Source organism: Rhinolophus sinicus, linkage group LG02 (assembly GCF_036562045.2).
Source record: "Rhinolophus sinicus isolate RSC01 linkage group LG02, ASM3656204v1, whole genome shotgun sequence".
In the NCBI taxonomy this organism is placed as follows: Eukaryota; Metazoa; Chordata; class Mammalia; order Chiroptera; family Rhinolophidae; genus Rhinolophus; species Rhinolophus sinicus.
Window position 1 is genome coordinate 79,482,079 of NC_133752.1, and position 22,254 is coordinate 79,504,332.

Genomic DNA, 22,254 nt, shown 5'->3' on the forward strand with positions numbered 1-22,254 from the left:
ACTGTAAATACATATTGAAACAATTTAAAGCACATGTAGCTTTCTATTTTGAAAAAAGAAAAATCACGCTATGAGGCCTGATCACTTATAGTTTTATTAATCATTTACATAAGAAAGTAGATGGAAATTTTCCTTAAAACCTTGTTTAATAGGATTTCAAATTCTGATTGTATATTCATTTCATTCATCACTGGTGAAGTGGATTCAAGATATAAGTAATCTAAATACTTTTAAAATAATGTACTAATACATTAATAATAATTCATTAATTAATTACTAGTAATTAATACCTCTGTAGTGACATTAAGATTTAAAAAGAATTTTATGAGGTGATCTTATTCTTACTATAACAGAGGACTGGCCTTCCTAGTTATGGTTCTCTTTCAAACTAGTGGCTATTAGCACTAAGTATATGCATCGGAATCACCTAAAATACAGGCGTGAGCAGCCCTCCTGGTGATTCGGGTTCAGAACTGGAGTGGGATCCAGAAACACAGTATTTTGGTACATCTCCACCAGTCATCTTTATTTAATCAATCAGACTACTATGAACATTAACTTCTATTTCCTAGACACATAATTATGAGAAAAGTAGCCCAGGAATACTAGGTGGGAATAGAAAGCTAATCTGGGTTACTGGTTTTTGCAAACAATCAGCATATAATAAAATAATTCTTGAGCAAACATAATTATGATAAAAATGACACCTGATCAAACATTTTATCTCAGGAAAAGGAAAGAATTAATATTAAAGGAATACCACATTTATTTTTAAATACCGGTATTCTATACATAAAGGGAGCTTGTGGGGCGGGGGGAGGTCATTGGATTTCTTCTTTTCAAGCTTCGTTTGCTTTCTGACACACGGAGTCCACTTGACCTTTGTACAAATGTAGCTACAAGTACAAGTGTGTGGATGGGCTGCACTTAATGCCTCTTAGGGCAGCCCTCAAGTACTGGGAATGGGAGCTGTAGATAAAGGCCCCAGCACCCCATTTGACGGTCAGGCAATTATGGAGACATTCTGTGCAATTCTCAGAAGTGGAATGGAGCCCCAGGACCCACAGCAGTGACTTCTAAAATGCTCCCTCTATCTTTCTCCCCTGCTTCCGTCTCCTAAGTCTGCTCTCTGGGATCACTGTCCAACACCAAGTCCTCATCTCCAGCTCTGCTTCCAGGAGTGGGTAGAGAAGGAGGCAACCAGGCTGGATACTTCTATGTAAAGGTTCTGATAGCCTCAACAGGAGAAAAGAATGTTAAAAATTGTAGGAATTGGTATCCAAGGAAAGACTGAAGGATGTAATCGGAAACTTTCTGAGAAAATTTTACAGGGCACAGTAAAGAGAATAACAATGAAAAGTAAAACATTTTAAATGCTGAATGAACAGAAACAAAGTTCACAGCTCATTCTATGAACTATAAAGTTCACAGTTCATAACTCATTCTTATTTGTTTTGCTAAAAACAAACTACCAATTAATTCTAGGCTGAATCTAGTACATAAAGACACACAGGATCACTAAACCATACAAAGGAATTTCTTAATAGTAGATATATTTGGATCACACTATTTAGACACACGTTTTCCTTTCAGGAAAAAATAGTCCCCCCAAAGTGGCATACCTGGTCAAACTGAAGATCTTCACCCCTCTGGAGAGATCGAGACAAAGGTTTCTCCTACAATAAAACAAATGCATACACACAAAATATTAGAAATCCTTCATATGATAAACGATTCAGATTTGTTTTTTTTGTTTTCATTTTTATTTAGATTGTTTAAAGAAAGGTCTGTTCTACAAACAAAATTTAATATAATTAGTTTAACTTAAAATACCGTACACAGTGTAATACTTGTGTCAGTCCTTCTAACAATACTTGCCTTGCTGGCTACCCTACATAGTTACCTAACTTACTGAATGTAAGAGTTGTCTGGATTATGTTCAAATATATGATGACTTATTCTTTTGTTGCGATTTTTTAAGGATGACTTTCTAAATTTTCTACATTATGCTTTTTTTTTTTACATTATGCTTTTTAATTGAATTTTTATATTAAATATATACCATAGAAAAACAAATGCCATTCTCTTATAAAAGAAACTGGAATTTAGAAATGTGTATTTTAAAGCTTCTCCATCCAACAGAGTCTCAATTTCCTTCTCTCATTTATGACAACTTTTCGTGAAAATGAACTCACTCACAAATGTGTTTACCACTAACATAGTAATCACTAATCTATCAGAGAATCAAGTTTCTAAGTTAAATGAAGTCAGGAAAACACCTGAATTCCATGACACTTATACTTTCTTAATATGGAGAGGTTTCTGGCATGTCCTTGGCACTTGAATCCTCACAGGCTAAGCCCACTTTGGCAATTATCTTACAGAACTCATCTTGCATCTCTAAAACCAAACTACACCATCCATATGCAACACGATGATCCTGCACAATAATACATACTGCCAATTAACAGCTCTCAAACAGAGGTAAAACACTAAGTCCCACAGAACACTGTTTCTAAAAGTATCTGAAAGTCTGAAAAATACTTACCTAAAAGAGCCCTTACTATCCTAATGTGAGTTATGTGTTTAGGCAGGGAGGGGGCTATTAGGAGTTAGGAGGGGTTTCTTTTCAACTTATTTCACTTATTTGATCCCCTTTTCACTGTAAATAAAGTTTAAAGATTGTCAGTAATATTTTGAGGAATGCTGATCTAATTAGTTTAATAAGCACATAGTATGTTTGTATAATAAAGTAATGGACAAGGAGAATAAAAGAGCAAATAACCTTTTCAGAAACACTTGCACTGTTGTTTTATACTTAACATTTTCATTTCTCAAATGTTTCTGAAGAGTTGACATCCTCGCAGAGCTTGCCCTAAACCTGAAGTGGAGGGTGGGCTTTTTTTTTTTTTTTTTTAAATAATAAGAACTCAGAAATGATTTTTCAATGCAAAAGGATTTTTTTTAATAACAAGAACTCAGAAATGATTTTTCAATGCAAAAGGATACTCATGTTACCATCAGTAAAAAACACGAAATTAGTGTCCTGCACTCAATACAATCCTTTTACTAATCAAGGATTTTTTAAATCTGTTTCATTATAGTGTGGCTGAGTAGGCCCTACTCATTGTTCAAGCAGAGGGACTCCTGTCTTTCACTATGAGATTCTGAAAAGATAAGCCATTTAAAAATAGGTTTATTTTTTCATGATCACAACTGAAGAGAATACATACTATTTTCTATATTCACATATACACAAATGCAAAGACTTATGTACAGGAATATTTACTGTAGCTTTTTTTTCCCACAGTTGATTACCAAATTGGGGTAAACCTCAAACTGCCTATCCACAGAGACTGGTAAAAATAATAATAATAATAAGTATAGCACTTTCTGTTATTAAAATAATATTTAACTGTTAGAAAGAACGAGACAAATTTTTATGGGCTCATATGGAACAATCTCCAACTGACATTGTTAAAACAAAAACATGTAGGTACAAAAAAACATATATATATAATCCTCCCATTTCGTTGTTTTTGTTTTGTTTTGTTTTGTTTTGTTTTTTAAGGTGACAGGCACTACAGAGATGGATAAACAATAGGCATGAAAAATGGTAGAATAAAAACTGTGGACAGTGATTAAACTGATCAAGAATGGAAGGGTCATTATTTTTATCATAACTTTCAGAACTATTTCCACTTTTTATAATGTCATTATTTCCTAATTATATAAAAATAAAAGATTAATAATTCTAAGGCTCACAAGCCTTTATATTCTAATTTGATTCTTTAACTAGTATGTATGTATAGAGTACCAACAGCAAGAGTTTATTGAAAACATTTTGACAGTACACCAGTGATGCCAAAATACTTCAGTAATTTGCAACTAAAGATGGCATTCTCTCCTAAACAATCTCTGACCTTGTGGAGCTGAAAGTCTAATGATAGAGCAAACAAAATATATATTTTATACAGACTTTAGCACAGGAAGTTGGAATGGGGGGGTGAGATTTTAGATAGAATGACCACTGAGAAGATGACAGTGGAGTCACAATTGGAGAGAAATGAGTGAGCCAGCCATGCGGAGTGAAGGAAAGAATCCTGTTGATTCTTGTGAACTCCCAAAAGGCTCAGGAATTGGAAAACTTTGGTGCTCAGAAAGTGTGGGCCAAGGTGAAGTTAAAAATAAGAGAGCTGACCAAACGATTATTTAAAAAAGAGTTAGCCCCTTCCTCTTCTCTTCGCTCCTTCTACTTAGCAGAGTGGAGACCTTACACACAGAGAAACTGTCCTTCTTAACAAGGGGCAAAACAGCGAAATGCTGACTGGGGATGCTACAGTTAAAGACAAGGTATCATACTGAAGACAGGGAGATTAAGCAAAAATTTATAGACCAAACATCAAAAACTCCAGTTACCTTCTGCCTTCAGATTCCCAGAATGCTAGCACCTAAGACTAAACCCTCCCATTTGGGTTACTGGAGGAATCGTCCCTGAAAACTGACCAGCCCCCAGAAAAACATTTGCCATCGATGGTTCAGATGATTCCACGCTAAAAACCACAGTCAAAAATGCCCCTCCATGGATACTGAGCTTCCAATTGCCTGTTTAGTGCCTCAATTATAAAATACAACAAACATGTTCTGATAAACACATGAGGAAAAGGCAAAACTAACAGAAACATACAGTTTGGAAGAAAGAAGAGATCATACAGAAAAGAAACTCTTGTTAAAATATATATATAGTATTTTCAAAAAATAGCAGAAATTGCAGAGTTGTAAAAAGGTTGGGCTTAAACCAAATACATAAAGTCAAAACCAGCAGGTGACTGTTTAAAGCCTTTTTTCCTATCTTCTTTTCTAGTCACTGGCATTCTAAAAGATTAACAGATAAGCTTGGATGTGCCTGGATCATTACCCAGGATTGATTCACCTCCTTTCAGGAAGAAAGATGCCTAAGGTATTGGATTGCATAGTTTGCAAGCTGCATTTTCAATCAATGATTGCCCTTCCTTCCTGAATCTTCCTTCTAAAACGAAAATGAAATTGTGGCTAAAAGTCAAGCTCAGCTAATCTTCGAATCTTTTGGCCTTCTTAACCTCCTTTTATTACGGCTTCTAATATAAGAATGAAAAGGCCAGTTCTCATTTTAGTGGTAGATTAAATTCTTTTGGCAAAAGTCATTTACCTTCGTGCCTCTAACTTTTTTTGTAACCCACTGTCCAACTGACCATGAGACACGCCAGCCTCCCTGTCGCTAACAATCCATGGATGCTACTTTCTTTAAAGTGACCCTACAAGAGTTTATTTGAGAACAAGAGAGTCCTCTTGGATGGTTATTTATTATACCTGAAAGAGTGCAGAATACATTTCAAAATAAATAAAATCACAATACATGCATTTCGAACTATAACAAAAATATAAGATTGAATGCATTTTCATTACCTAATCTTCATGCTGGGTAGACAATACACAATCTACTCAGACTTGGACACATACAAAACAAAGCTAGTGAGATCTGATTCAGGTAGGAAGAAACCATGCTGGTCTATGTGAGTGTAGGGGGTAAAATCTGTAACATATGATGGAGATTTTCTCAGCCTGTGTTTTTTCCTCGGCTGCTGGAGACCACAACGTTGTTTTCCTGGGGTGCTAGGTGGAGTGAGCAGGGACACCTCTGCTCCCTAAGTGTGATGATGGACTAAAAACATCTATTTTCTGATGGAATCTTTACCTCTATTCACCATAATGTTATAATCTCATCTTAGATTACATAGCAGATGTCTCTGAAACTACCTGTTTAATAAATGAATAAATAAAGGCAGCATCAGGCTACTACTATAAAAGAACTATTAAGAGCGCTGGCTGGAACAGTGATACTACAGTTTTGTTAGAAGAAGAAAGGGCACCTGCCACAGCCGTGTTCTTAAGGCTAAAGTCAATTTAAAATACAAACCTTCACTCAACACCTTCTGCTAAGCGTCCCCCACCATGGGCAGTATAGCAGATACAAGGGTGAGTGAGACCTGGCTTCTGGTAGCAAGCAGGTCACATCCGAGGAGATAAACACATAAGCAACTAACATGACTTGTCAAATCTAAAAGTATGAACAAATTATTATGGTAAAGATTTACTCAGTTTGAGGAGAATCATTATGTTAGAGGAAACATGGGAAGTTGAAAGGATGAGTGGAGGTTTAAAAAACAGGAGTCAAAAGCATTTTAGATCGAGAGAAAAAGAAGAACAAACACACCAGGACAAAAGAATATACACAGGATACTTAAAGTTTCATACTGTACATCAGGATAAGAGAATTGTGAGACAGCGTACAAACTGTAACAGGACGGTAAAGAAATCGGAATGACCCAACAAGAACCTGAATTTATTCCACAGCAATGAAAAGTGAGGAAGATTTTTAAAGCAGAAAGGTGATAATATTCATGTATTAGATGAAGAAAAGTTTGGTGAGAACAGGAAAATGTAAAGGCAGTGGATCACTTCTTGACCGGTTGGTTAGAAGGCTCCTGCAATGCTCTAATATGACAGAACTCAACCCTGAGCTAGGGCAGGGACAGTGCCATTGGAAGAAAAAGGAAGGAGAAAGATATAAAACACCATTTTTTACACTCAATCAAATTAGATAATTTCACTCCTATTTTCTTTTAGTATTTTTCCTCTCAAGACCTTCACGTTTCAAAATTAAAATTCCTTTAAGAATACGTAATGTTTGAGAGCTGATAGGATCACAATACATGGTGCAGTTTATAAAATATTTTATGAAATAGGTAAAGTGTTTTAAAAATGTGCTGCCAGTTAGGAATTGCTGAAGCTGGGTGATAGGTGATATCATACTACCGTCATATCATCAACTTCAAGACTATTCTAGATTGTCCTTTATTTTTCTTATGTTTTGTCTGTCTCAACAATTCCCAATGGTGAAATCTATTTTTATTCTTTTGTGACCTGCAGCAACAAAGCAGATCTACAGCCATGACTGTCTTCTAGATCACCGTTTTGCTACATTGTCCCCTTTTATCTGCGGTTTCACTTTCCAGAGTTTCAATTACCCATGGTAAATCGCAGCCCGAAAACATTGCACAGAAAATTCCAGAAATAAACAATAAGTCTTAAACTGCGTGCTCTTCTGAGTAGCGTGATGAAATCTTACACTGTCTGCTCTGTCCCATCCTGCACGTGAAACTTTGTCCACCATATCCACGCTGGATACGATCCCAGCCCACTGGTCACTGAGTAGCCGTGCCGGTTATCAGATCAACTGTCACAGTATCACAGGGCTTGTGTTCAAGTAACCCTTATTTTACTTAATAATACACAAAAGTAGTGAGGCTGGCAATTCGGATATGCCCAAGAGAAGCCGTGAAGTGCTAGTATGAAAAGGTACGCATGCATAGGAAAGAACATAGTGTATGTAGGGTTCAGCGCCATGTGCAGTTTCAGGCATTTACTAGGGGGTCCCCGTGGATAAAGGGGGACTACTATACTAACCTGTCTCTTAAAATTTTTAAGTCTTTATTTTTGTAGAGCAGTTTTAGATTCACATTCACAGCCAAACTGAGCGGAAGGTAGAGTCTTCCAGCTCCGGTACCCACACATGCACAGCCTCCTCCATTACCAACATCCCGCACCAAAGTAGTGCATTTGTGAACCACTGATGAGCCTACACTGATGCGTCATAATCATCCCAAGTCCACAGATTACATTACAGTTCACTCCTGGTGGTGTACGTTCTATGGGTTTGGACAAATGTATGACAGGTATCTATCATTACAGTGTCATACAGAGGGTTTTTTCATTGCCCTGACAATCCTTCATGCTCTGCCTATTCATCACTTCCGCCCCCCACACCCAACCCCTGGCAACTACTGACCTTTTCACTGTCTCCATTGTTCTGCCTTTTCCAGGATGTCATATAGTTAGAATTATACAGTATGTAGCCTTTTCAGATTGGCTTCCTTTACTATTTTTTCAAGTCTATTATTTCCTTTGGCAAATTTATATTATATTGGTTAATACAAAAGTCATGAAAATATTTCAGACTTATAGGTCAGCTCTACTCACCAAGGGTTCAGCCATTACAACTTCAATTTTCTTTTCAGCTTGAACAGCAAATTCTGCAAAGAGGCTTTTGATGACATATTCACCAGGCTTGACATCTGGGTCAATCGTAATGCTTGACATGATGATACTCTTTTTCCCCAAAGTGGAATGAAAGTTCGAAGACGCGCAGGACTTATTCACTTTGCTGACTGGTGCCGAAGCTAAAAATAAAAGAAACAAAAGAACTTTAATAATCAACTCAATTAGGCCTACCACAGCTATTTAAAAAGAATCTTGCGCCTACACTGCACCCACATCTCCCCACTTGCACGAGTATTACCATACTCGATTTTAATCTATTACACTTCTGCCTTCTAACACACTGCCCAACATAACTATAATTTAGTTATACATATATTATGTTTATGATGCACTGTTTTTCTCTCCACTAATGTAAACTCCATAAAAACAGGGCTTCTCTCTTGTTTTTTTTTCTGTTCGTTGATGAACCCCAAGTGCCTAGAACAATGCCTGGCATATACTAGGTATACAATAAATGGTACGAAATGAATGAATGAATTCTAAACTTTGTCATGAGCAATGAAGGAAATAAAACAGACGTGAATAAATGAAACAGATGGGGCTGGGAGCTGAAGTCACTACTTTGGAGAACATGCTCAGGAAAGGCCTCATTTGAAGATGATCCATTTGAACTCAAAGCTAAATGATGCAAAAGAGGCAACAAGGCAAAGCACCAGGAACAGAAAGTATTACAATGCTCAGTGTGAAAGTTTCGGAAACAGAAAGACCAGTGAGGTCAGAGCTCAGGGAGGAACAATATGAGACGATGTCAGAATCATTAGTGGGGGATCCAAGTTGGAGAACTTTGTAAAGAAATTAAATTTTATTCTAGATGCAATAAAAATTCTGTGCAAAGTAATTAACTTGGAGAGGGACAGGATCTGGCTTCTCCTTAAAAGATCTCTCTGGCTCCTGTGGAAAATGGATTGGAAGAAGGCAAATACAGAATCAGGGAAGCCACTGCAGAAACCCTGGTGAGATGATCATAGCTTGGGCTGAGGGGGTGGCAGGGGCACAGGAGGGAAGAAAAAGGATCTGAGATGTGTCATATGGTAATGGATTTGATATCGAGGTGAGGGAAAGGAATTTAAGATGACATAGTTTTCTATTTGAATCACTCAAAGGACAGTCATGCCATTTAACCGTTAGGGATGCCACTGTGCCTGGCAAACAGTGCGCTGCACCAGGTGAGGCACAAAAAGAGCAAAGAGCACACACCATTGCATGCTGTTTATTTTCACCTGTTGTGTACTCTTGACTGCCTGGGCAGTCTACGTGGATTTCTTACGTTCATCCAGCCTGCTGTATAACAGACCTTCCCATTCTCTAACTCCAACTTATGTCATTCCATTTAGTATAGAATATTCATGGAGAAGTTGTAAGACTGTACTTCTCTATCTCAAACTGATCTCTGGACATTGCCTTTTCATATGGTGTCCTATAAGGAACACCGTCTTTGAATAGAGAAACAGGACACAATTATTCAAGCACTGAATTTCCAGTCTATGTGTATATGTGTGTATATAACTACAGGACAATAAGTTTATACTAAATACATACATTCCAAAGTCATACGAAATTGTTCTGTCAACTAAAAAAACCTACTCTACCAAACAGTGTACATCAAGATATAGAAAAGTGACCTGTTATAACTCCAAAAGAAAATTCTAGAAAGCAATACAAAGTCAGGTTATAATAGTCATTTCAGAAAAAAATAATTTGTGAATTAAAAAAAATATTTTTCAAAGATAGAACTTCCAAATACTTGGTTTCCTTTCATGCCCTATTCATTACCTTTGTTTATTTACTAATTTTTGCACAGAATATTTTCCTCCAAGGTAAAGATAAAAGATTAGTCACACATGATGCTTATATATTTTTAAAAATAATAACCTAAAGAATATTACCAACAATTAATACTGCACTTAAAGTCAGTATCTTTGCATCACATCAAATTAAAATATAATTTATTGTATTCTAGAACTCAAATTATATAAGAACAATTCAAAACAAAAATTCACAGTCCTTTGAACACAGCACACTATTTATTTTAAACAATGACCTATTTGTTTACTTTGTTTCATGATCCAACATTGTGTATTATAAAGGAGAGAATCTATTAACAAATGTCATCGTAGAAAAAAGAGATCTTAAATTTTAAAAAATATTATTTTGGAACATTAAAAATACTCTATATTTTATGTCCATAATATGTTGGATAACCTTGAGGAATGAGAAAAAAAGGCTACTCAGTTGCCAGAATTTTAGTTTATATTTTAGGAGCAAAAATGAGGATGTAACCTATTCAACATTTTGACTTATCATAGTAGATATAATATATATCTTTTCCTTTAAGATTTGTAAGCCTTTAATTAAGATTCATAACATCGTAACAGCGTTACAAAGTTTCTTTGGCTTTAATTTTACAATAAATGTAGTTAAACACAAAGCCTTATAATAGACCTACATACTTAAATTCTAGACTTTGATTTGATGTAAACTTTTTAGTTAATGTTTAGCCTTTGAACAGTTTCTTTAAAAAGGAAAAAGAAACTTTAGTTGAACTGATTTCCCAGGTTAAGGGAGTAAGACGTACAAATTGGTAGTTACAAAACAGTCATGAGGATGTAAAGTAAAGCATAGGGAATGTAGTCAATGATATGGTAAGTACTATGTATAGTGCCAGGTGGGTACTAGTCAGGGGGATCACTTCTTAAATTTCATAAATGTCTAACTACTATGTTGTACATTTGAAAGTAATATAAAATAATATTGAATGTCAACTGTAATTGAAAAATTTTAAAAGGGGGAAAAGGTGAAGGGGAATAAGAGGTCCAAATTTCCAGGTATAAAACAAATAAGTCATGGGGATGTAATGTACAGCATAGGGAATATAGTCAATAATATTGTGATAGCATGGTACGGTGTCAGGTGGTTGCTGGACTTATCATGGTGATCACTTCTTTACATACATAAATGTTGAAAACTACGGTGTACCCCTGAAACTAATATAATATTGTATGTTAGCTATATTTTTAATAACAATCTTAATTAATAAATAAAGAGGAAAAAACGATCTGTCAAATAATTCACCTTTACTGTCTCCTACTTCCAAAAAACATAAACATAAATTAAGCATAAACAAATATTTCTAAGTATCATAACTGCATATTTTAAGAAATCTGCCAATAAAACCGTAAGTTTAAGGAAAATCTGTATTGATCTTCCAAATAAAGTTTTATCTTCCAAATAGCTACATTATCTTCCAAAATAAAAATATCTCAAGTTTGAAAAATAAAAACTTTTTAAAATTGCTTTTAAGAATTCATCAATTTTACCTCCAACCACAAAGCGCTAATGAAATCAGTTAGAAAAGACCCATACCTCCAAAGTGAAAACTAGGCAAATTACATGAGTTAACAAGTCACAAAATATAAAATAGACCACTAATCATGAAAATAATATTTAATCTCACTAATATTTTTAAGACAAAAATTACATATCATTTTTCATCTATCAAAGTGGTTGCCCTCAATTTTGTATTTCACTATAACATCCAGCTTTGGCAAGGATATGTGAATTTTTCTACTACTCTGGCTAATAGTTAAGAAAAAGGGATGATCACTTTAACCTGGGTAAGAAGGCTAGTTTCCACATAACTAGATGAACTTGATGTCACTTGACTGAGTTAAATATTTGTTAAGGTTAAATAGTAATATTTATCTACATGCTATTATACAATTTTGAAAAATTTATGTAAGCTTATGAGAAAATAAAGACATAACTGTTAAAATACAACTCTTAAGAACACAATTCAGGCATTGCATTACAAATTGTAAAAACCCAATGTCATATTAAACATCCCTGGAATGTAAGTCTATTAAACCCTAACTAATAATAAGAATAAAGCAAGACCTGTCCTCACAACCTAATGAGCCCCAAGGTCAATCCCTTCCATTGATGTGCAAATAGCAACCAAGGCGCAACTACAAGAGGAGGGCACACACAACCCACAGGAGGGACACACCTGGACTGTATGGCTCAAGTGACCAGAGGACTGCGCCACTGAACCCCACAGCACATCTACTACATAAGACCACTCAATACATAAGACCGAAAGATATAGCAGCCCTACATAATACATAGAAACAAACACAGAGAGGCATCCAAAAGGGGGAGACAAAGAAACATGTCCCAAATGAAAGAACAGAACAAAGCTCCAGAAAAAGAACAAAATGGAGACAAGCAATCTATTAGACGCAGAGTTCCAAACACTGGTTATAAGGATGCTCAACGGTCTCTTCAACAAAGAGATAGGAAAACTAAAAAAGGAGATAGAAAACACAAAAAAGAACCAGTCAGAAATAAAGAATACAGTAATGGAAATGAACACATTACAGGGAATCAACAGTAGATTGGATGAAGCAGAGGATCAAACCAGCGATATAGACGATAAGGTAGCAGAAAACATCCAATCAGAACAGCAAAAAGAAAAAAGAATCCAAAACACTGAGGAGAGTTTAAGCGGCCTCTGGGACAACATCAAGCGTATCAACATTCAGATCATAGGGGTTTCAGTAGGAGAAGAGAGAGAGCAAGGAATTGAAAACCTATTTGAAGAAATAATGACAAAACTTCCCTAAGCTGACGAAGAAAATAGATATACAAGCCCAGGAAGTGCAGAGTCCCAAACAAGAAGAAACCAAAGAGGCCCATACCAGGGAACATCATAATTAAAATACCAATGGTTAAAGACGAGACAATCTTAAAAGCAGCAAGAGAAAAGCAGTTAGTTACCTACAAGGGAGCCCCCATGAGACTGTCAGCTGATTTCTCAACAGATACTTTGCAGGCCAGAAGAGATTGACACAAAATAGTCAAAATGATGAAAAGCAACGATCTACAACCAAGATTAACCTACCCTGCAAAACTATCACTTAGAATTGAAGAACAGATAAAGAGCTTCCCAGACAAGAAAAAGATAAAAGAGTTCATCACCACCAAACCAATATTACAAGGAATGTTAGAGGGACTTCTTTACAAAAAAATAAAAATAAAAAATACGAATAATAAAATGGCAATAACTACATACCTATGAACAATTACTTTCAATATAAATCGATTAAATTCTTCAATAAAAAAATAGGGGAGCTGAATGGATAAGAAAACAAGACCTTTACGTATGCTGCCTACAAGAGACATACTTCAGATCAAACAATACACACAGACTAAAGGTAAACGGATGGAAAAAGGTATTTCATGAAAATGAAAACAAACAAACAAAAAGGCTGGGGTAGCAATAGTTATACCAGACAAAACAGACTTTACAAAGGCTATAACAAGATACAAAGAAGGACCTAGTAATCCCACTTTTGGGTATTTACCCAAACTAACCCAAAATGCTACTTCGAGGGGATGTGCTCATCTATATGTTCATTGCAGCATTATTTACATAAGCCAAGGCAACCTAGGTGCCCCTGAATGGATAAAGAGGTGGTACATATATACAATGAAATATCACTCAGCTGTTAACAAAGAAGGAAATCTTGCCATCAGCAACAACATGGATGGACCTACAGAGTATTGTGCTGAGTGTAACATGTCAGACAGTGGGAGACAAATGTCATATGATTTCACTTTTAAGTGGAATCTAAAGAATGAAATTGAAAATAGTTTTTAAAAGAATAAAGCAAGACCTGAATAATTAAAATATGGGAATTAAAAGCTAGCATGTCTATCCTTTCTCTTAAAGTGTAAATAAGAATATAGTATTTTCAGCCACTTAACTCTCTATATAGCACTGTACTTACCATATTTAATAAAACAATTATCATCTTTTTCATACTCATAAGACTCCTATACCCTTAACATGATAAATTTAAAGTCAGTCAAGGAGAATAGGTGACTGAGAAGAGACATATAAACCCTACAGTGATTCATGTCTGGTTTCATTACTTTAGAGCAGCCATTTTCAGCCTTTTTTCCACCTGCCTCCACTAGGTTCTTGTGCACAACACTCACCAGTAACATCCCTCCACATACAGTGATTCTCAACAACTGTGATATGTAAGATAATGATGGGTGTGGACAGGCAGATGTAGTTTAGAAAGACTCCAGTGGAGTCTGTGAACGCTGCCTGCTGCCTGCTGCTCTCTCACCTCCACAAACAGGTTCTTTGGGGATAAATATTGCTACTTTATAGTCACAACCTTATATATGTACATGCATATTACATGCATATATTTATGCAGATTTACATAATGCAGAAATGTAAGAAAGTACCACACAATTGCTTACTACCATAATAATTATTACTTATACTAGCTAACAATAAAAATTTTGATGACCACCTAAAAAAAGAAAAGGTATATGGTAAATCGCCTTGGAGTAAGAATGAATATATATATATATATATATATATATATATATATATATATATATATATATATATAATATATATATATAATAATCTCTTAATTTAAAAAGCAAAAGCACAATTCTTAGTTTAAAAAACAAGCCGATCCCAGCAAGTTATTTTGTGGACATCAACAAACTGATTCTAAAGTTTACATGGAGAGGAAAATAACCCAGAATAGCTATCACAGTATTGAAGGAGAAGAACAAAGTCAGAGGACTGACATTACTCGACTTCAAGACTTACTTTAAAGTGACAGTAACCACGGCAGTGTGCATTGGTGAAAGAACAAAGAGACCAGTGGAACAGAACAGGAAGCCCAGGAATATACCTACACAAATATAGCCAACTGATCTTTGACGAAGGAGCAAAGGCAATCAATGGGAAAAGGAGACTTTTGCAGTAACTGGACACCCACATGCAAACAACAACAAAAAAATCTAGACACAGACCTCATACCTTTCACAAAAAATTAACTCAAAATGGATCACAGATCTAAATGTAAAATGCAAAATGAATTCAAAATGTAAATTGCAAGCCCCCCTGAATTCCCAGAATATAAGATAGGAAAAAAACCTAGATGTTCTTGGGTTTGGCAATGACTTGTTAGATACAACACCAAAAGCACAGCCCATGAAAGAAAAATTTGTAGGTTGAGCTTTACTAAAATTAATAACTTCAGCTCTGCAAATGACACTGTTAAAAGAATGAGAAGACAAGAAACAGACTGACAGAACATCTTTGCAAAACACGTATCTGGTATCCCAAATGTATAAAGAATCCTTAAAATTCAGAGAAAATAAGCAACCCAATGTAAAAATGGGCAAAACATAAGAAAAGACCACTCACCAAAGGAGACATACAGATGACAAATAAGCATATGAAAAGATGTTCCACGTATGTCATTAGGAAAATGCAAATTTAAACAACAATGAGATGCCACTACACACCTAATAGTATGGCCAAAATCCAGAATACAGGCAACCCCAAAGGCTGGTGAGAATGTAGAGCAACAGGGATTCTCATTCATCACTGGTGGAAACACAAAATTATATAGCCACTTTGGAAGAAGGTTTGGAGGTTTCTTACAAAACTAAACATACTCATTCTCTACAACCCAGCCATTGTACTCCTTACTCAAATGTGCTTTCAATTCTGCTCATTAATAATCTGTTTTTGTATCAGTACCATACTTTTAATTATTGTTAATTTACCCAAAGAAGAAACTATGTCCACACAAACACCTGGACACAGGAGTTTACAGCAGAATTATTCATAACTGCCAAAACTCGGAAGCAACCAACATGTCCTTCAGCAGATAGCTGGATAAATAAACTGTGGTATATCCAGGCAATGGAATATTATTCAGGGCTTAAAAAATTAATTATCGAGCCATGAAAACACTTGAAGGAAACTTAAATGCCTACTACTGAGTGAACGAAACAAATCTGAAAAAACTACCTACTATCTGGCATTCTGGAAAAGGCAAAACTATGACCATGGTAAAAAGATCAGCGGTTGTGGGGGGTGGGGTGAAGGATAAATAGGGGAGCACAAGGGATTTTTAGGGTCATGCAACTATTCTGTGTGATACTATAATTTTGGATACATGTCACACTATTTGTCAAAAGCCATAGAATGTATAACACAAACAGTGAATGTAATGTAAACTATGGACTTTGGTGATTATGTGTCAACGTAGGTTCATCATTTGTAACCAGTGTACCACACTAATGTAAAATGTTAATAACAGGAAATGGGGGTGGGGGGAGGGTCTGAGGAGGGGGTTCATGGGAACTTTCTACTTTCTGCTCAAATTTCCTGTAAACTTGAAACTGCTCTAAAAAATAAAGTCTATTAAGTTTTTTAAAAACATGAAAATAAAAGAAAGAAAAGCTTACTGTGTCCCTGTCAGCCAGAAGTACAGGTGCCTGGGAAGAGTCAAAATAAACAACAGTTCCAACTAAAGCTTAAAACAATGATGTACTTGGATCAAGCTCAGGGAAAGTAAACAGTTTATAAGTCAATTAAAAATAAAATGTCAAAAACACAAATCAGGTTATATGGTAGGGAGACTGAAAGTAGAAACAAAGAAAGCAAAATCAGTATTAAGGAGTAACAGCAAATTATAACTTCTGGGGAGGCCAGTTGGATTGGTGTGCCATTCAGTTAACTATCCAGAGAAACACTGTACATTTGCTAGCAACTACATTATGAAGGAAAAAAAAGAGAATTAGTAATGTGTGCACTGTGGGTGTTGAGGGGTAGAATATCAAAGTATCATTTGGTGACTTCAGTGCACAAACACAGTTCGTTACAAAATATACCTCAAAATTCCTTCCTGAATGAGGAAAACTCATACCAGATATTGTTCATTTCTGATGGAAATGAAAAATTATTTCATACTTTATTAAGGTATTTTGTATATCATTTCATTATATCCTAACAAACTTATTGTTATTTCAAGTGATATGCTGGTAAATGGCTCAAAAAAGTATCCTGATTTATAGCATTTGCCAATTTCCATCGTGTATCTACTGCCATCATGGCTGACTTCAAGCCACCAATGGTTTAACAACCAGCTGCTAAAATTCGTGGTGAGACCAGATCTGTACCACCACTTAAAGTTACAATCCATGTATGATGAGGAAATCGACTCCTAATTAAAGTCACTTGTCACTTTAGGTCCTGAGTTTCTAAGAACTTTCAGATCAGTGGCTTTATTTTCTCCAGAATCACCAGATTTTGATATATTCTTTTTCCTCCTTTAAAGGTTTAATTATTAACATACTGTTTGCTTAGAATAACTATTTGCCAAATCAAATATTTTGGTTTCATCTTCAAATTCATTTACATAAAATGGCTAAAAAAGAAAAGGCTTTCCCACTTTGATTAGATATGTATTTACGTATAATTTCTTTTAACTCTTTTTAATTAGTTTTTTCCCCCATTTAAATCTGTCATCCAACTGGAATTTATTTGGGGTGATGTACAACAAAAACATTTTATTTTTCCCCAATATTTAATCAATTCTTCTGGGTTCCTTTAATGAAATTCTATCACTAATTTTATTCACTATCATAAACTAAATCCATACTCAAATGTGCTTTCAATTCTGCTCATTAATAATCTGTTTTTGTATCAGTACCATACTTTTAATTATTGTTAATCTGTTGGTACAAACACTACTGTTTACACTCATCATCTTCAATAAATTCTCAGCTACTGTGTTTTATTTATACTTTCAAGTTTATATATATATATATTTATTCACAAATTAATTAGAAGGAAGGAAATGGACATCTTAAGACTTCTTATCTAGAACCTGGCATGCCCTCATTAATTTCTCCTCCTTCCTGTACCCAAAGAAAAATATGCATATTTTCCTTCACTGGGGAATCTATCTAATTCTTAACAATTCTATTTGTAAATACTTTGTTTCTATTCTGTATGAATGAAATAATTTTCCTCACTAATCAGTCCAACTTTTTTGCTTCTGGTTGCATTTCAATGGATAAAAAAATTAAGACTTTTGCTGGCTCTTTGGACAGCTGTTCCTAAATGTTTATTTATCCTAGTCTAAACTATTCCCATTGAAAACAGCTTCTAAACATAGAAGTCCTATGACATCTTGGGCACATTTCCAATTTTTTTACTTGAAGTCTACTGCAGAAATATCACTTATTACAAAGCTCAAGAAAAATGACCTACCATCTAAATAATCCATTACGCACTCAGCTAGAGTCTCCCTGAGGTTGTTTTCTTGGATACTTTTGACTCTTCAGAAGCTCAGCTCAGAAACTATTCTGAAAATCTAGAAATAACATGGCATTTTTAAAATGTGCATGGACCCAGGAGTAGAGGACCCAAGACCCTAAGAGCTGACTTGGCTATTTAGTATCTTTATAATCTTGGTCAAATTATTTAACCCCCCCTAAGTTTTTTACTTTCCCTCTAGCACATGAATTAGTTGAATTATATCTCAACCATGGGTATGTAACAGAAGTAACAAGAAAGTTGTTTTCATTTTTGTTCTCCTCTCTTCCTCCCATAAAAGTATTCACCAACATTAAAAAAGCTATAGTGGCAAACTTTTCTTCTCTAGCCAGACATGAGCCTGGGGATCAGCGCCGGAAAGGCCTGAAGTGAAAATCTGAACACCAGAATCCTGCAGGACCTCCTCCTCAAACACACCTAGACGCCGTGCCTGGAGAAGGCAAACAACTGCATATCCACCTGCAGCCCACTTCTTCGACTTCGAAGAAGCTGAGCAGAACCTGTAAGGAAGTGGGCTGAATCCTCTATGCCTCTGAGGCCCAGATGATGGGAAAGGATGAGGAGCAAAGGGGATTCCTCTTACTATCTTAACTGGGAACTAACTAACAGAGGCACACAGAAACTGAGACTGCTTTCCTTCCATCATGTTTAGAATTATGTACTCTTTACAATTCTGTAGCTGCATGGTCCGCACTTAATTAGCAGACCAAGAAATATAACTGCACACTACAGGTATCCAGCAGCCAGAGACAATGAAAAAAAATAAAATATTTACCAAACACCAGCATGCAAATATCATTATAGGTTTCAAAACACCAAACCTATTTTGACTAAAAACAGAAACTAAACGAAGATGCTGATTGTCTTATTATTCAGCACCATTCCGGAAGTTATGGAATAATATAAATACAATAATATAAGAAAATCAATAATTGTTATAAATATTGAAAAAGAAGATACAAAACTTTCTGTATGAACTAGCAATAGCCACCTAGAAATGAAAATGAGTAACAATCGATTCACAAATATAAAATAGGTGGGGATAAATGTAATAAGAAATAGGACCTACTTGGAGGGAACTATAAGAACTTCTTGAAGGACACAAAAGAAGATCTGAACAAACAGAAAGACATTTGTAGATGGGAGCACTTATAAGTGTCAAGTCTCACAAAATTAATATATTAATTATTACCACCCCAATTAAGATTTCAATACTATTCTGTTTCGGTTGTATTAGATAATCTTAGCGTATACATGGAGGAATAAATACCCAAGAAAAGCTAAAAATTTTATTTAAAAAAATACAAACAATATTTTCTAAATCAGATGAAAATATAACTACAATCAAAACATTATACCAAAATATAAAATGATTATATCAGAACATATATGACAGTAATCAACTCAGTAAACATAAACGTAGATTAATCAGATTAATGTAAAAGATTAGAGAACACCCAAAAAAATCCCAGAATAAAAATTCAAATGGACAAAATCGGAGGGAAGGGGATTATTAATTTAGTAATAATGTTAAAATATATGGTTATTCATCTAAAAAATACATACCATATTCAAAAACCAAAGTCCAGATGGATATGAAATTGAAAATTAGTTTTTAAAAGTCTTAGAAAAAATTAGGAGTCAACAATACAAATAAGAAACCTTTCGTCAAGATAGAAAACTCAAAATTATAAGAAAAGATGAATGCATTCAATCAAATAAAAATTTTAAATAGTTATAAGGTAAATGGTATCAATCAAGAAAGGACAAAATTGGACAAAAATATAGTGAAGATGACAGAAAATACAAAATATTCAAAGAGCTCTTACAAATTAACAAGAAAAAGACAACACAATAGAGAAAATTTGGCAAAAGATATACTTGGGTAATTCATATAAGAACAAACCTGAAAAAGACAATATATAAAAAAAACATTCAAACTTTGTAGTACCCAGAAAATGCAAATTAAAGTGGCAATGAGCTCTCACTCTGTACACATCAGACTGGTGAATATTAAAAAGAATAATTAGGTCTAGTGTTGGCAACGTATAGGGAAACTGAACCCTTAACACATTGCTGATAGACATGTAAGGTCTACCTAAGTACAGGCCAGTAGGCTGGACAAAAGGATGAGTATTCTGGCCCCCAGCGCAGAACATCACAGATATTAACTTCCTTGACCTTCAGGCTCTCCAAGCAACTTCCTGATTATAACTTAGTTTTGGATGATCTACCCCACAAGGAGAGCAAAGGATGGTCTGCCAGCTCTAGCATTAACATCCACTTGGCGTATTTCTCATCGCAAATTAACAAATTGGCAAACATAAAAACTTGTCTCTGTCAGGCTGTTTATTATGATTCTATCTGCTGGAAAATATTATCCATCTCAGCATTAAGGCAAAGTCAAGATTTCTGACCCAATCCTGGTCTTTGCTGGCTTCTCTGGCAATTCCTTAAATCAGAATCAAAATCTATGGAGTGAGGCGTAGGCATCTGTATGTGTTAGAAATTTCCACGACGTGACTCTAACGTGCATCCAAGGTTGAAAACCATTGCCTCACACTTACTCTCCTACAATGGGATAGCTGGTTCTATACAATGATTTTATTTCAACCTAATTTTGATTATTAAAAAGTTTCAAAGACACTATAAATAAGAAAACCTATGTACATAATACCACAAATAGCATCCATCAAGCAGTTCAGACAGTGTTAAATAAATGCACGTCAGGGACAAAGCTCTAGGAAGCCAAGTGAAGGATCAATAAAACAATTCAAAAGCATAATTTTTAAAAAGTCACACATGGTTCTCCCAGTTCACACTTGAAATCTTGTTGAACTGATTTTTCTCTCAGAGTTTTTCAGCCACTTCCCTTTACTCTCTGTTCGTACCCCCAAACAACCTATTACGGTGCCCTGTCAATCCTCGGCCTTTCATCATCCATGAGATTTCAATGATGTAAACTTTAGAACCATCACTGGCTCCTCCCTGGGCCTTACATTCTAGATCTAATCTAGTCATCACATCTCACCACTACTGAAAGTAACCTCCCCTCTTTTTTCGGCATAGCTAAATTTTAAGTTCAGATTCTAATAACAGTCTCTGTAGACTTCTGAAAAATCTTCCTTCACCGTTATCCCTGCTTCTTAGTCAGTGAAATAACAGCTTCGCATAGCAGGCAAAGTGAAGACTTTCTATTTGAACCATACTAGGCCCTACACATCAAACCTTGTCAATACAGTGCCCCCACACACTGCATAAAAATGCACGACAGTTGACCCCTGAACAATTCAGGGGTTAGGGGCACCGAGCCCCATGCAGCAGAAAATCCGAGGATACCTGAAGTCCACCCTCTCCACATGGGGATTCCCAACCCGGAACTGAAAATACGTTACCTAACCTTCAAGAATATTACTAAGACTGTTTATTTGGCATTACATTTTCTTTTCTTCCATAGTCTCCCTATAATAAGAATGATTCATTCATATATTGCTCCAAAATTTTATGTGAAAGTTTTTGTCTTCTTCTTTGTTTTCTAAAGACTTTTTTTTTTAAGAGCAGTTTTAGGTTCATAGCAAAACTGAGCGGGAGGTACCGAGATAGTCCATATACCTTCTGCCCCTACACGTGCACAGCTTAACATCCCCTAGTGTATTTCTTACAACTGATGGACCTACAGCGACACATCATTGTCACCCAAAGTGCAGAGTGTACATTAGGATTCACTCTTTGTGTTCTATATTCTATGGATTTGAACAAATGTATCCACCATTAGAGTATCATCCGGAGTAGTTTCACTGCCCTAAACATTCTGTGCTCCACCTATTCATCCTTCCCTCTCCCCAACTTCTGACAAGCACTCATCTTTTTGCCATCTCCATATAGGTTTTGCCTTTTCCAGAATGTCATACAATTGGAATCGT

General features: G+C 35.4%; 1 protein-coding gene across 13 annotated transcripts in view; it reads right to left on the reverse strand.

The window, feature by feature from the left end:
* FRYL (FRY like transcription coactivator) overlaps window positions 1–22,254 on the reverse strand; it is a 236,148-nt gene that overhangs the window by 128,248 nt on the left and 85,646 nt on the right. For all 13 annotated transcript variants that reach the window (XM_019741013.2, XM_074324663.1, XM_019741016.2 and 10 more), the window contains 2 exons: window positions 8,080–8,279; window positions 1,623–1,676 (listed from right to left, as the gene is read on the reverse strand). In XM_019741013.2, coding sequence (XP_019596572.2) covers window positions 1,623–1,676; window positions 8,080–8,199 — 174 coding nt within the window. In that variant the 5' untranslated portion in view covers window positions 8,200–8,279. The remainder of the gene's footprint in view (window positions 1–1,622; window positions 1,677–8,079; window positions 8,280–22,254) is intronic.